Source organism: Phallusia mammillata, chromosome 5 (genome assembly GCF_965637545.1).
Source record: "Phallusia mammillata chromosome 5, kaPhaMamm4.hap1.1, whole genome shotgun sequence".
Taxonomy (NCBI): Eukaryota; Metazoa; Chordata; class Ascidiacea; order Phlebobranchia; family Ascidiidae; genus Phallusia; species Phallusia mammillata.
Genome location: NC_137256.1, coordinates 3292737 through 3306458, shown reverse-complemented (window position 1 = coordinate 3306458; position 13722 = coordinate 3292737). Strand labels below are relative to the sequence as shown.

At 37.7% G+C, this 13722-nt stretch overlaps 3 protein-coding genes across 4 annotated transcripts; 1 reads left to right on the top strand and 2 right to left on the bottom strand.

Moving 5' to 3' along the window:
- The first annotated feature begins 1854 nt into the window (after positions 1-1854).
- On the top strand, positions 1855-5819 carry LOC145229227 (uncharacterized). Of its 2 annotated transcripts, none has more exons than XM_080094523.1 (9): positions 1855-2732; positions 2823-2887; positions 2953-3114; positions 3516-3603; positions 3696-4043; positions 4190-4334; positions 4633-4752; positions 4859-5014; positions 5198-5819. In XM_080094523.1, exons 1-9 carry the CDS (start codon positions 1964-1966, stop codon positions 5514-5516), a joined length of 2172 nt encoding a protein of 723 aa, XP_079950649.1. In that variant the 5' UTR covers positions 1855-1963; the 3' UTR covers positions 5517-5819. The 2 variants fall into 2 exon arrangements, with proteins under 2 accessions (XP_079950649.1, XP_079950650.1); XM_080094524.1 differs by having other exon boundaries at positions 1993-2732; positions 2826-2887.
- LOC145229228 (ATP synthase F(1) complex subunit gamma, mitochondrial-like) lies at positions 5706-8949 on the bottom strand. The gene is made up of 8 exons (XM_080094525.1): positions 8751-8949; positions 8607-8644; positions 8266-8397; positions 8001-8196; positions 6688-6831; positions 6533-6597; positions 6311-6466; positions 5706-5971 (listed from the first exon to the last, which is right to left on the bottom strand). The coding sequence occupies exons 1-8, from the start codon at positions 8792-8794 to the stop codon at positions 5871-5873; spliced, it is 876 nt and encodes a 291-aa protein (XP_079950651.1). The 5' UTR covers positions 8795-8949; the 3' UTR covers positions 5706-5870.
- Positions 8950-11313: 2364 nt separating this feature from the next.
- LOC145229043 (metallo-beta-lactamase domain-containing protein 1-like) lies at positions 11314-13492 on the bottom strand. The gene has a single exon (XM_080094297.1). It carries the CDS (start codon positions 12850-12852, stop codon positions 12253-12255), a length of 600 nt encoding a protein of 199 aa, XP_079950423.1. The 5' UTR covers positions 12853-13492; the 3' UTR covers positions 11314-12252.
- Positions 13493-13722: the final 230 nt, after the last annotated feature.

The following is a 13722-nucleotide window of genomic DNA, read 5'->3' as shown; positions in this document are numbered from 1 at the left end:
GAAGTTTCGGTTGGCCAAAACATTTCGACCGAATATGCTGTTTTCCTATGTTTCAATCCAATGTTTCGGTTTTGCGCAAACTTTTTTTAAAATGCCGCCGAAACCGAACTTTTTGATTGTATGAAACTAATGCCTCAAATGACAATATTGCCAATATAAAACATCATGAAATAACTCATTTTTGCATCTGAAAAACACGAGCCAGGTTATCTGCAACATATTAGAAATTAAGTAAGGTTTACGCATTGTGGAAGTGATTTTGGAGTGCTACAAACCAGTTACATACACAACACAAGATTTAGTAGAACACATCGATCAAAAAGGGGGTTTTAGATTAGGCCTGATCTGGCCGAATCTTTGGTTTACCGCATGTGATCACGAGGTAACGCGTTGTAAAGGGCTTGAATATGATTTTCCGAAATTTGTAATTGTGCGGACTTCTGAAAGCGCTGACAGTCAGAGCTATTCGGGTTGGGTTTGTAATTGAAAAAATACTAAAATTTAGGCCAATTAATACCTTGTTTGGGCTTATATTCTCGCATTTCTTACACTACGCGGTATTCTAAAACGTTTTATCACCGGAAAACATGCGGATCTGTACCACCCAAGGTTTACCATCAGACATACTACAACAGCATAGCTGTCTTGTATTGTGATATTAGTTCTGTTTTTTCTCGGCCTCGTCACTGCAATGAGTAATCTAAATTTTTTGTGGTGAAAAAAATGTTGCTTTGCGAATACGCAATCTGAGCAATACTTAAAAAACGTATGTTGGATGTTTTTCAAATGTTAACGATAAGCGATTTTAGGGTTAGAGTGATGATTTGTAATTGCAATTTGCAAAAAAAACATTTTAATCTCAATTAAAATACGCTATAATTGAAATACACCGTACGGTACAGCATTTTAACGCTTGTAAGAATATTAACCCAAAAACCGTATCTAATTGAATTATAATGTTTGTGTAATAACAAGCCCTCACGCTGACCATATATCGTAGCCCTAGCCGTCACTTTTTATTAGTAGATTGCGTACAGTCAAAGAGAAAACAGTATTTTTTGCGTAACTTTACGGGTAATTGCGGTCCATTACAGAGTGTTTTTAAATTGGCCCTCGATTACAATTAACTGAAAACAATGCCTTAATATCGCCTTGGCAGTGATTTCAAACCATGTAACGGCTTTCCAAGGTCGTATTTATTATCCTACAAAATCTGTAATGTGAAGTTTTGCTTAGTGAGCTTACGCATAAATTCGACACAACATAGTCTTTTGTTCCCACGAAAACTGTCATTTCAAAAAAACAGTCATTTAAGACAAAAGTTGTATCAAGCTTGGAAATTAAACAATCAGTCAGCTTGTGACTGTGCCACTGGGCCAGGAGACCGTCCGGTAGCCTATTTACATTTTGCACATAGCTGCCACCTTCGATACCTCAGTGACAACATCACGGATTAAAGAACCGCGCCGGTAAACCACGTCGGTTGATGGCCGATTTTTTCCTACCACCCCGCCGCAAACAACCATAAAAGGCGACAGGGTGTTATTTAGCCTCTCAAGGGCTGTCTTCGACGCAGCAGAAAGGTTGAGTAGTCAAAGACGAAACAAGGATCAATTTGTGTCGGTTATATCTTTGTAAAATTAGTAACAAGGAAGATTTTTTTTAAAAACGTTTGCATTTTTAACGCATTTTATGCTGAGTGTGATAAACTTAAAGCCCTGTGCAGCATCGTTCAATTGTAGCGAGAACCCACGTAAGTGTATTGTAGCTTAACTCGTATCGATGACATTAGATATGATGTAACATTCAGATTGCGAATGACGATCTTGTCTCCTGAGGGTTTGGTTGATCAGTCGTTATAATCTGAGCTGGCGCAGAAGTAACATAACAGCGTTAGTCTACTTCGAAACGGTTTTTGTTATGGCGAGGAGCATCATTATTACGCATGTAAGGTAGAAAGTTAATGGTAGACATACATAACAATAGTTTGAATTCCGAATATTATTTTAGGAATAATACAATGGGATCTCGTATTCGACAAAAGCTATGTACCTCGTTGTGGAGGCTGCAGGCGATTTTAGTGATTTTATCTTTTTCTAATCAATTGGCTAATGGAAACGCCGGCGAGGACCAAACTCATGGACCCATGACTCAAGAACAATCTTGTGCATTAAACATCGACAGAACTTGCAATTCTGCAGGCGAATGTTCGTACCGATTGAATATTCCACCTGTAAACATCGGAGCCGAGCTTGGTAGTGTTTTCAGCGCACAGGAGACCCCTGAGTTGCAAAAAAACATGTGGCGAATTGTGACTGAAAGTTTTTCGGAGCAGCGTACATGGCGCTCAGAGAATAAGGCAGCTATCGATCAGTTAAATGATAAAATCAACGTAATCAAGAACTTGCTCTCAACTACCTTAGATGACCAAAGTCAAACCAGTCTGCCGAATAACACGGACCAAACTTCTGGCGAAATACCAACTACTAGTGAACCAAGATACGCGCAAGTCACCTCACCTCATGAGTTCGACGAAATATCCCGAGAGTCGGACATTGTATCCAGGATTTCAGAAGAAATAGCTGAAAGGCACTTGGAAATGAACAACCGTGTGGCGAGCATCGAAGAAAGGGTTATGGATTTTTTGCAAGGGTTGGAAATTAGAATATCGCGAAAAATGGAAAACGTCGCAACTGCCTGCAATCAATGCCCCACGACGACTTCAGACACAAGTTAGTAGCATAATAAATATATTACTATTTCATAACACTTTGCATAGATTAAACTGTCACAGCGGTGTGTCTTACCCAATACATTTAAAGCAGACGAACAGAGTACAACTAAAGAAACCATGCGTCCACCATCTGAAGAAAGTCCACCAAGATCGGTAGGTTTTAACACGAATGAATATCCGCATCATGGCGTGAGTTTAAGCGTCAAAAATGTCATTAGATATCACGAGCCGATCGTCAAGTTGTGAACAACGAGGGGCCACGAATGATGTTGTGTCGAACTTGCTGCGAGGAAGTGTCCTATGGAGAATATTTGCGATCCAGTCAACAGTCTTTCGATGAAATAAATGAATATGAGCGAGGCCACGAGGTTACGACCGACGTAAGATCTTTGTTTTTTTGTGCATAGCCATTGTTTTTAAAGCAGTGTTTTCAACCCTCGTACCCCTTTTGTGGAGTATCCGATTATAATTGGCCGCGTTTTTCGTAGACAGTAAATTATACTTTCATTTTTGGGCTTGACCAAATACGGATGCACATGGACAGCACTACACACACACTTTGGTATTATATGTTACCAAAGTCAGTCTCGCCAATTATAATAAAGTCAGTAGATTGTCAGGTTGGGAGCCACTGTGGTAACTGTGAGTATGTTTTCTATCAAAAAGGGTAACATACCTCAAAATAGACTCAAAAGGGTAACACCTCAAATAAGACTATACGAGCAATAAACATAAGATACGGTTGGTCGCCTCATAGTACTTGATAAATACTTTAATCTAGGGTGAACACCGCAGCAGGTATGATGAGGTAATCGGGGTGGAACGAGTTTTCAATGTGGAGCGCTTTCTTGAAGAATCCGAAAATGAAGGTTAGAATAAATTCAAAATATTCGTTGGAAATTCATTACCATTTTTGTAATGAGTATTTTTTTGTACGTAATACATGTACACGTGTGTGTAGAGGAAAGAATTAAAACACAAATTGAAGAGCCACCATTAAATGGCACGACATACCAGCTGCACATTTATACCTCGACGTCCCACAACCAAAGTTCGAACAGCGATGTTTCAGTGGAAGCTTGGGCAGCGACAGTTCCGCCAACCACAACAACTAACCCTTCTACTATACTTAACGAAATAACTCTGCCAACCAACGGATACACTACAGACTTTGGAAGTTCAACGCAAGGTTCAAGTGTGGAAGGTTCCGGAGGCGCTTGGGAAGAGAACGAACAGATCTCATCTGTAAACGTGACGAAGCACAGATTTATCCATTACAAGTCAACTAATATTCAAATTCCACATTCAGGTACGTTTACCAAGACAGTGTGGGCATTAAACCAAACAGTATCTCTTACAGGGCATGGTGGCCAGTTATACCAACATTATTGCACATGTAGATTTGCTCCTCACTATGTATACTATGGCGTGAAACTAAATAGTTTTTGTGGACAGATTTACCCCGGGACTGTGCGGATTTGTATTTACGAGGAGTGAGAGCAAGTGGTGTGTACAAAATACGACCGGGCAAGTTCGGTGTGTGGGATGTGTTCTGTGATATGAGAACGGCTGGCGGCGGATGGACAACCATTCAGCGAAGGTTTGTCAACTATTATAAAGTCAGGCCGGGTTATCTAAACGCGGATTTGGCATTAGGTGAAAATCAGATCAAATTTGGGCCTGAACACTTTCCAAAACTAATTGCTTTACTTTTTTGCCCATCGAGCATTCCAAACCACTACCAACAAAGGAAACGTCAGTCGACGAGTTAATCGCGTCATTTAGAACCGTACGTATTTAACTTAAGGACTTCTTGTCCTAAAAAATGGGGTCTGATTAAAACTCTGATCATAATTCTTGGTCGGTTCAAAAAATAAACCTTCAAATATTTTTTTAAGAATCGCGGGAGGTGAAAACTTCACAAGAAGTTGGTTGGAGTACAGAAACGGATTTGGAAATTCCAGTTTGGATCATTGGTTGGGACTGGATCGCATGAATTTTATCACAACCGGAAACAGGTAAAATATGTTACACAAAATGTTTGCAACATAAACCATTAAATGTATACTGCTATTGGCACCAGGATGGTAAAAAAGTTTAAACGTCGATTTGATTTTTTTTCAGAGCAAGACGCGTAATGCTCAGAATCGACCTGACAGATTGGGATGGAACAAGCCGCCACGCCATCTATCGCGTTTTTCGCATCAAGGGTGCGACACGAAATTTCGAACTGGTTGCACTCAAGTATTCTGGAACTGCAGGAGATGCGTTGAACTACGGGTGTGTTTTGTCACATTTTTAAACAGCAACTAAAATTTAATTCGTGCCTAACTGTTGATTCAAGTTTATGAAAAACATAAGTCATTCATTCTTAAAATAGATATATTTTGCCTTTACAGCATCATCGATATCTTATTCAGATAGAATTCTAACTAGGTGTCTTACTATTTTCTGTTTTTCCAGCGAAAGCTACAACCATAACCTGCAGCCTTTTACGACTTACGACCGAGACAACGATGGCTACGAACTGGGCAATTGCGGCGAATATTATCGCTCTGGATGGTGGTTCAATGCATGCTTTGCAGCAAACCTCAACGGCGTCTACCACAGAGGGCAGTACAGAGGCGTTCAAAAAGGAATTTACTGGGGCACTTGGGATAAGCTGAGCGATCCTGTATCCAATTCGCGATATTCCTTCAAATACGTGGACATGAAAGTTCGGCCGATTCGCTACAATGTCATGCGAAAATCGTCGCACTCTAGAAGACGCTACTCGGGATAATTTGCGTGGGACAGAATGTGACAATATTTTTGTTGACTTATTTTTTCGTTGTCGCACAGCTTGCCAAGTTGAGTTCACTTTATGTTCATGTAGCAGCATTTGTGATGTTTGGTAATTATAGTGATGACCTAAACACGCAGTATTGAACGTAGTATGCTCTTGAACATGAATCTACCACATTTCTTTGGCTTCGGTCTTGAATCGTGCATTTATTTGGAACAAAACGCGAAATAATATACGACCCAATGGCACATAACGCATCCAGGCTATTTTTCTGTAGTGGAATAAACAAACAAGACCGTGGATTTATTGAACTTAAATTTATGAAATAATTCTAATTAGGTAGATGCAGCATTACAGAGCAGTCATTCCTGAGATAATTTCAATCAGCTCTGTGGTAATGACAGCCTGCCTGGTTCGGTTGTACAGCAATGACATCCTGTCAATCATTTCACCTTTGAACAAAAAACATTGTCAGTTAGGAACACCAAAAAGTCAAAATCGCAAACAATTCATACACCTAAAATTTGTTTAAAACCTTTGTTTGAATGATAGACTTTACTTTGAAGGTCAATTACAATAAAAATTACAAATAACAAATAAAAATGATAAGCTACAATTAAAACAATCAGGATTTGAATGATTATGTTTACAAAAATGAAAGTTTATGCTACATTTTTTTTTCTGAATAAAATTCACATGCTATTTTTGCTCACTAAAATACATATAGTACTATACTGCAAAGCAAACTGGCTTAACGAACTGTCATTGAACTTTATTCAATATATGTTTACCTGCGTTCTTAGTTGCACCATCCATAGAAACCATCCTTGCACCCTGTTCACTTGTATAGTTTTCCTTCAGCGTGTAAAATACAGCATTTGCCAGTTGAAACTCTTGATAGCTCTGAACCACATCCTCATCAATTGAATCATAAACCGTTATGGACGCTGAGTATATAAGTGTTAGTACAAAAAATACAACCTAATACAGCAGGTTTGTGGATAAATTCTTACGTGATTTTGAAAAACCCTCAACTGAGTAAAAAGGTTGTTCCTTGATGATTTGAGACATTGCAGACCTTAAAAAATAAAAGGTAAACATGTGTGTTAGTTTTGGTTGTAACAACCATAAACCACAACTTTATGTGACTAATTTGAGGAGTACATACTTGAAATAGTTATAAAAGAACTTTCCACTGTTGAATTCAAATCCAGACTTCAATATTTGATCAGCAATAAAAGCACAATCCACAAATGTTGGTGGGTTTCTGCCAACTTCTTTAAATTCCATTAGAAGATCCTTAGAATTGGCCCTAAAAGTTGCAAAATCAGTATATTATTTTAAGTAAAGACACATTGACTGTAAAGGTACCATTGTTAAGCCATTATTATTACTGTTTCATATATATACAGGTTTGTTGGTCTGAGGTTTTAGGAGTCGGATTCCTTCACTGTAAGAAGTCTGATTTTTCCTACTCCAACAGTCTAATATCCAGTGTACTTACTAACACAGCACAAGTTTCACCCTTTTTTGTGACAGGCAAATAAATGGGACCAAGAACATGCATTTTTGTTAATGGCCAATACAAATGTATCAGAGCAAATTTTAACTGGGGTGGAATGGAAAGTTTTTGTTGATTTTTTTTCACTCTAAAATGGCAACTGAAACAAGTCAGACTCCATAATCACTGGGAGCTACAGAAATATCCTAGTACTACCAGCCATCAGAGCCAATTTATGGGGTTAGTGGAGTAAAGGATAAGCAATTTAGGGCCTAGTAAGTGATGGGGTTCTACACAAAGCTAATAAAATACAGTCCTGTAAAATTTCCCCCAAGCTGGCCTATGTTTAGAATTTTAAGAACTGGAGGTGGTTTAAGCATCAACCTTTAATGCTTCTGAAGTCATAAGTCTGATAACACCCCCCTAACTACTAACTGCTAAAGTAGTCACCATTTAAAGCAAGTCGATCACAAACACAAGCAGCGTATGTACTGTTGCCACTATCATAGTAAAACACCATGACACTTTCATCTATGGTGTGTGGCAGCATAAAAAAGATTTTACTTTTTGGGTGGTAATGGGTTAACTGGTGGGGCTATCAAGTCAAGCGAAACTAACGAGACATGTACACAAGTAACATAACCATAAAGCTGTAAAAGTTTTATTCAAATCCATCAAAGTTTTTGTGCCAAAAGTGCATGTTCTCATCTCAGGGAAAAAAAACAAGAGGAAAATCACGATGTTTCCCCTTCCAGCAATGAAATGCTCTCATTACTAGAAAGCAAGGAGCACTTGTCTTAAGGAAAAGCAAATAACATCGTTTGGAAAATTTGCAGTTTAAAACCCATTGTGTATCTACCAATTTCTTCACTAGATAAAACAGTTTGTCTGGCAATTGTGTACTTGGTGTGGATTTTAGCATTAGAAATGGGAAACAAAAAAAAGTACATACTTTTATTAAATTAACAAAAGATACTTACGTTTGAAAGAAGACCTTAGACTTTTCACCAACACTAATAATTTTAGTGTCCTCCCTGGTTTCTTTTTCAAACTCTGCTTTTAGGGCTCTGCTCAAGTTAGAATGAAGTGCTCCACATAAACCCCGGTCAGAGGAAATGGCAACAAACACCTTTTTCTCATTTTCTTCAGCAGGAACAGTTGTTTTATCATACAGGCCTGTGTAAAAACAAAGTTTTATTAAATTAAATAAGTGTAGAAAAAGACACTGTTAAATTCAGGGCATACTCATAGCTCCGACACCATAGGCTCTGGCAGGAACAATTGCTTTTTGAGCTTGTGCGAATTTTGCTGCTGAAATCATCTTCATTGTTTTAGTAATTTTTTGAATGTTTGTAATTGCCTTCAGCCTGATTCCCACTGCAAAAGGAACAGATTCAAATGTCAGACGGTTGTAAATTAAAGCAGTGATATACATTTTTGTCTATATAATAGTCCTATTTTAACAAACTAAAAACCCCAATTAACAACATAATCTTACTTAGTAAGCTTAACACAAAAATGTAAAATATCTACATTTTTTAAAGGAAGGTATAAAAAACACAAAAGTTTATAGAAAATGCACTTACATTCCTTAAGTTTTCCGGAAGAATGTCGTACTTGGGCACTGGAAAACAAATTTTACCGTTTAGATACAATGAAAATGATGCCATTTGTAATCGGTGGATTAAAGTCAATATTACGAAATACGCAGAAAATGCAACATTACACACCATTGTGGAACGAAAACGGCTGCTTTGGTTGTCACCGTAAACATCTTGATTCTTAGTTGTTGCAAAAATAATATCCTTTTTCTGACCGTGTTAGGTGGCAAGCCTGGCTAACGCAGTCAGTTCTAAATTTAAACCCAAGTTGCTGTTTGCCACTGTATAACAGAAAACTGTAAAAATGTACGAAATGTTAAATACTAAACTAAATTTATCACATGCCGGCAACTGCAAAAACCTTTCGAGCCGTTGACCTCCGTCACCACTCACCACCAGAAATATAATTAGTTCGGATGAGAGCAGGGTAAGACTTTTTTAATTACCTGGGAGCACGAGGAAGAACAACTTTCACATAGTTCTTCTTGTTATCGCTGTTTTACATGTGTGTGTTTTGCATTTTGTCGCTTTAAAAGGAAGTTGTCCTGCAAGTTATGTCATTATCCTGATGAAGGCGTCTTGTATAGGACGTCGAAACGTCGATTGTTTGCAATAAAACTGCTGGATGAGCAATACTTGGTCAACTTTCACATAGCTCTTGTTTTTAGAAAATTAACATTGAAGATTGTAACTTAGTAGGTTATCGATGATAAAATATCTGGACCGACCATGTAAAAACAGAACTAACAACCGGAACTGAACTTTTTGAGTGTATGAAAATTCGAACCTAAACTTTATGTTGCAAATTAAAAATATCATAAATTGGCTACATGCTGAAGAAAACACGAGAGCCATATGTTGTCTACAAAATATTAGATGTTTGTTTCAGCTTCCAATTTTATAACGTGTTGTTAAAGTTGTTTGTGAGTATCATAAATGAGTTAACCTGCATCAACAAAACAACGTTCAGTTATAAAAACATTCAAAAGAACGGGGATTTGGGGTTCGGCCTGATCCGGCCCAATATTCGGTTTCCGCTCAAACCTTTTAATTGTTAGTTCGGTGCATCACTTATAGAAATCAAAGCAAAAGTTGCACAGAATTGGGAATGATTCCCAAAATTAATTTACTTGGATAATTTACTTACAATTGAAGTCGTACATTTCCGTTAAATTGCATTCTAGCATTGAACGGGCCTCGGGCCACATGCGACTCTTTGGTTGGTTCTGTTCGGCCCCTTTAAGCTAATTGGGTACTGCGACTGTAAGACAATAATAACAACTTACTACTGTGTTGTGACTTACTAGAACATTGGCTTGTGGTGTCACAAACTGATCTTGTATGTGAAAATTGCCCCAAAGCAATTAGTAGTTAGCTTACGAAGGTTTCGTTTTGCTAAATTGTTAATTTTGCTGAAACAATTTATTCAGCTTGGACCGCGGGTCCGACTCGGAAAATTACGAAATGGCCGCTATGTTAACGAAAAAGTATAGAAACAATTGTTTCTGTCGTAGACCAAGTAAATACTAAAAATAGCCAATCTTTATACAGACGGTTGTGTCAGAGAAACAGGCGAATTAACGTCAATCTTTGGTTTGAGATATTTGCTCAAATAAACGGCGTTTTTAGTAGCCTGGTTGTTGTTATTGCTCAGTCTTTTTATGTATTCTTGAAATTTGTCAAAATGTGATACGCCATTTTAGGGCGTTTTACAAATAAAATACTACCAAGATTTGAAACTAATTTAGTTTTTCTCTTGTGGTTGGATTTTACGTTGTAAGCGTTAGTGACGTCATAGTATATGTTTCTAGCCCAGTGGGACTCACCTCCCCTTAAAATTAATTTTGCAAGTGTTTACGAGCACAAACGGTATAACACACTGACGTAACACACAATTTGAACAATGACATACGAGACAAAGTTTTGGGGTAACCAAACTTCACAGCGGGCAGGATAATTTTAATAATCACGCGCGAGCGCCGCATGAGTTACAAGCCCTGATGCAGCCATTTCCAAACTGGCACTCGCGATCAGGAGGACACTTTGACAAGACCGCAAAGGGTCATGTCATTCAACGATCTTATTTGTATTCAAAATGCAATTGTTTGCACACAATCACCATTCTTTGCTTTTGCCTGTGACGTAACAAACTGCTTTTGATCATACTTATGCCTTGTAAATCCAGACCAGGTAAACTTATTTTATAAAATGTATTATGCATGTTTGCACAATCCTTAACCCCCACGGGCGGTAATTAGGTGACCCCTGGTTTACAACACAGGCAAGGGAAACTTCAGGTTGTTCCATGGTTACAAGTATTCGAAAAAACATTTTTGCCTGTTTCACAAGGGGCGTGAAGTGTCGGACAAGCATCTTAGGGGGGCGTGGACAAAAAAGGTTGAAAACCACTTTTCTAGCCACTGAGCAGTTTTGTGAATCAGTACTGAATCTTAATCATGCACTCATTCTTGCACAGCCAGTTTCAGACATGGTCTTTGTAGTTTTTTCATGGGCAGTTTGGTAGATAGAAACCAGTCTTCAAAAAACATAATTTAATGATTAATGATGTCATGTTTGATGCTTCTTTATACACAACCATTCTATTGTGCTTTGAATAATGAGCGATTTAGATTGCAACACCACACTAACCCTACTTTTCCTACAATATACTGTAATATGTACAAAGCAAACATAAAACACCAATACATTTTAATTTGCATTGCACAACATGTTCACAAGAAACAGCAAATTGAAGGAAGCATGGCATGCCTTAGGGCAGTGGTTCCCAGCCTTTTTTTGATGCGACCCAAATACTTCCCAAAATTTTGTTTTGTGGTTATACATTCTTATTATTTCGGTTGAAGTTTTGCCTATGTATCAGGTATGCTTTTTGAAAATTATTACACCAGTTTGGAAAATTAAAAAATAAAAGAAACACTATTTGTTTTTTTGACAAAACATTTCCATTAAGCGCGAACTTTTGAGTCGGCTCAAAGCATTATCAGCCAGTATGACGTCACAAACAGAAGTAACCATTATTACGCCCAGTTGTCATGAAATTATTTTAGAGCAACAATTTGAAACAGTTCGTTACATCATAGACAAAATGATATTACGATTATGCGCAAACAATGCCCTTCTTTTGTTGAAACAATAGGGCATTACTCGGTAGAGGAGAATCCTATACATTCAACATCAAATTACACTACATTTACCAAATTAAATGATACAAATACGCAGTTTGGGAAGCGCTATTCAGCCTATATAAGAAATGTGAAACCGAAACAAGTTCCTGATATCACAAAAATCACAAACAATTGCCAGTAAACACAAAAAATTCAAATACTTTATCTGCTTGTAAGATAAAGTTAGCTGAGTTTCACAGTTCTTGTAAGCTTACATATTCATACAATCAGTAATGTTGAACTCGCCCCAGTTGAAGAATCCTGATTTAAAGCCTTGGGGAAAAAACGCCACGAAACGAAGTCAAAGAGTAAATCTCTTATTGTCACAAAACAGGCGACCCAACAGGATTTTCAGGCGACCCAACTTTGGGTCGCGACCCATAGGTTGGGAACCACTGCCTTAGGGTGTATGCAAAAAATGTACAAATAATTAAAAACACATAAATTTATGGGTGTCTAACAACTTTAAACATTTTTCCATGTCCTGGAACAATATAATCTGCAATTGCAAGAACCTTTTGTCTGTTTACTTCTTGCAGCTGAATGCTCTCACTCAATGATTGCCAATCATTTGGATTTTGTATGTCATTTTCATTTTCAAACAAGTCCCCTGCCACAACCACAGTACCAAGTTCAGTGTTTTTGACAACAACAGACACATCATGGTTTGTATGACCAGGTGTTGGTATTACTGTTACACTATCTGTTATTTTGTATTCTGCCAAATCCTTTTTAAAATCAAAGCTTTCGTAAACATTGCCTTCGAAAATGTCAAATCCAACAATAAATTTGGCCGTTGGAAATAAATTTAAATTTCCAATGTGATCAGAATGTCCATGAGTGCCCACCACCAATTTTATGTCACAAAGTTTAAATCCAGCATTCTCAATTGCAGATGCAATTGCTTTGGCATTCCAAGGCCCACTTGTATCCACCAAGATAAGACCTATTTCACATGTTACCAAGGTCACAGAACAATCTGCTACAAACGATTGGTCACTTTTAGGTCTACAGTACCCTTCTTGTAATACTTTGATAGAGCACATTCTTCAACCTAATTTGACAAAAATAAACATCATTTCATCTGAAGAACATGTTACACAATGTTTCAGTAGTCAGTACTCAACAACAACACATTCAAGTATCAGTGAAAACTTTGGACCAGTATACAACATATCTTTTGCTTTTTGGTGCTGCTATTCAAACATGTGCTCTTATCAATCTTACTGTGGCAAAGTTTTTTATTCTAAAAGTCCAACAGAAGTTGTGGAATTATTTTTTCAAGATGTTCCACCTCACAGATTGCTGCATCTTCATTTAATGTTTGGCGTGCAGCTCGCGTGGCCCCTTCGGCGATAAACAATCGTAGAAGCTCGGCGCACATCAATGCAGAAACGTCTTTACTTGAAAACTTAGTACCGGAGTCATTGAAGTGTTGTTGAAAGAGTTTAACAACAAATTCTGGTGTAAACTTTGACTGATGCTCGTTTGTTGCCATTTAATCCCACAATGCAGTTACAATTCAATAAGGTGCTTGACGAACTATTAATAAATAGTAGAAGTTTAACATATACAGCAGTACAACTACCTAAAACCGTAGTTATTTGGCTTTGAGCATGAATTTTTGTTGATTTGTCCGTGCTGGATTCTTTTTCCCCGCCTAATTTTTTCTCCCTGACTTTCGGAATAAATCCACTTCTCGGTGCGTATAGACACGCGCTAAAACATTTAAAAAACAAAACAAAATACCGTATTTGCTCGATTGTAAGCCGCGGCTTATATTGTTTTTTAGCTGCCGTTTGTGCGGCTTATAATCGAGGGCGGCTTATATTTTAATTTTATACCGAAATTGTTTCTACACTCCAACATTTAAATTATTTGGGGTTCAAAACATGTATGCGTGTACAGATTATATG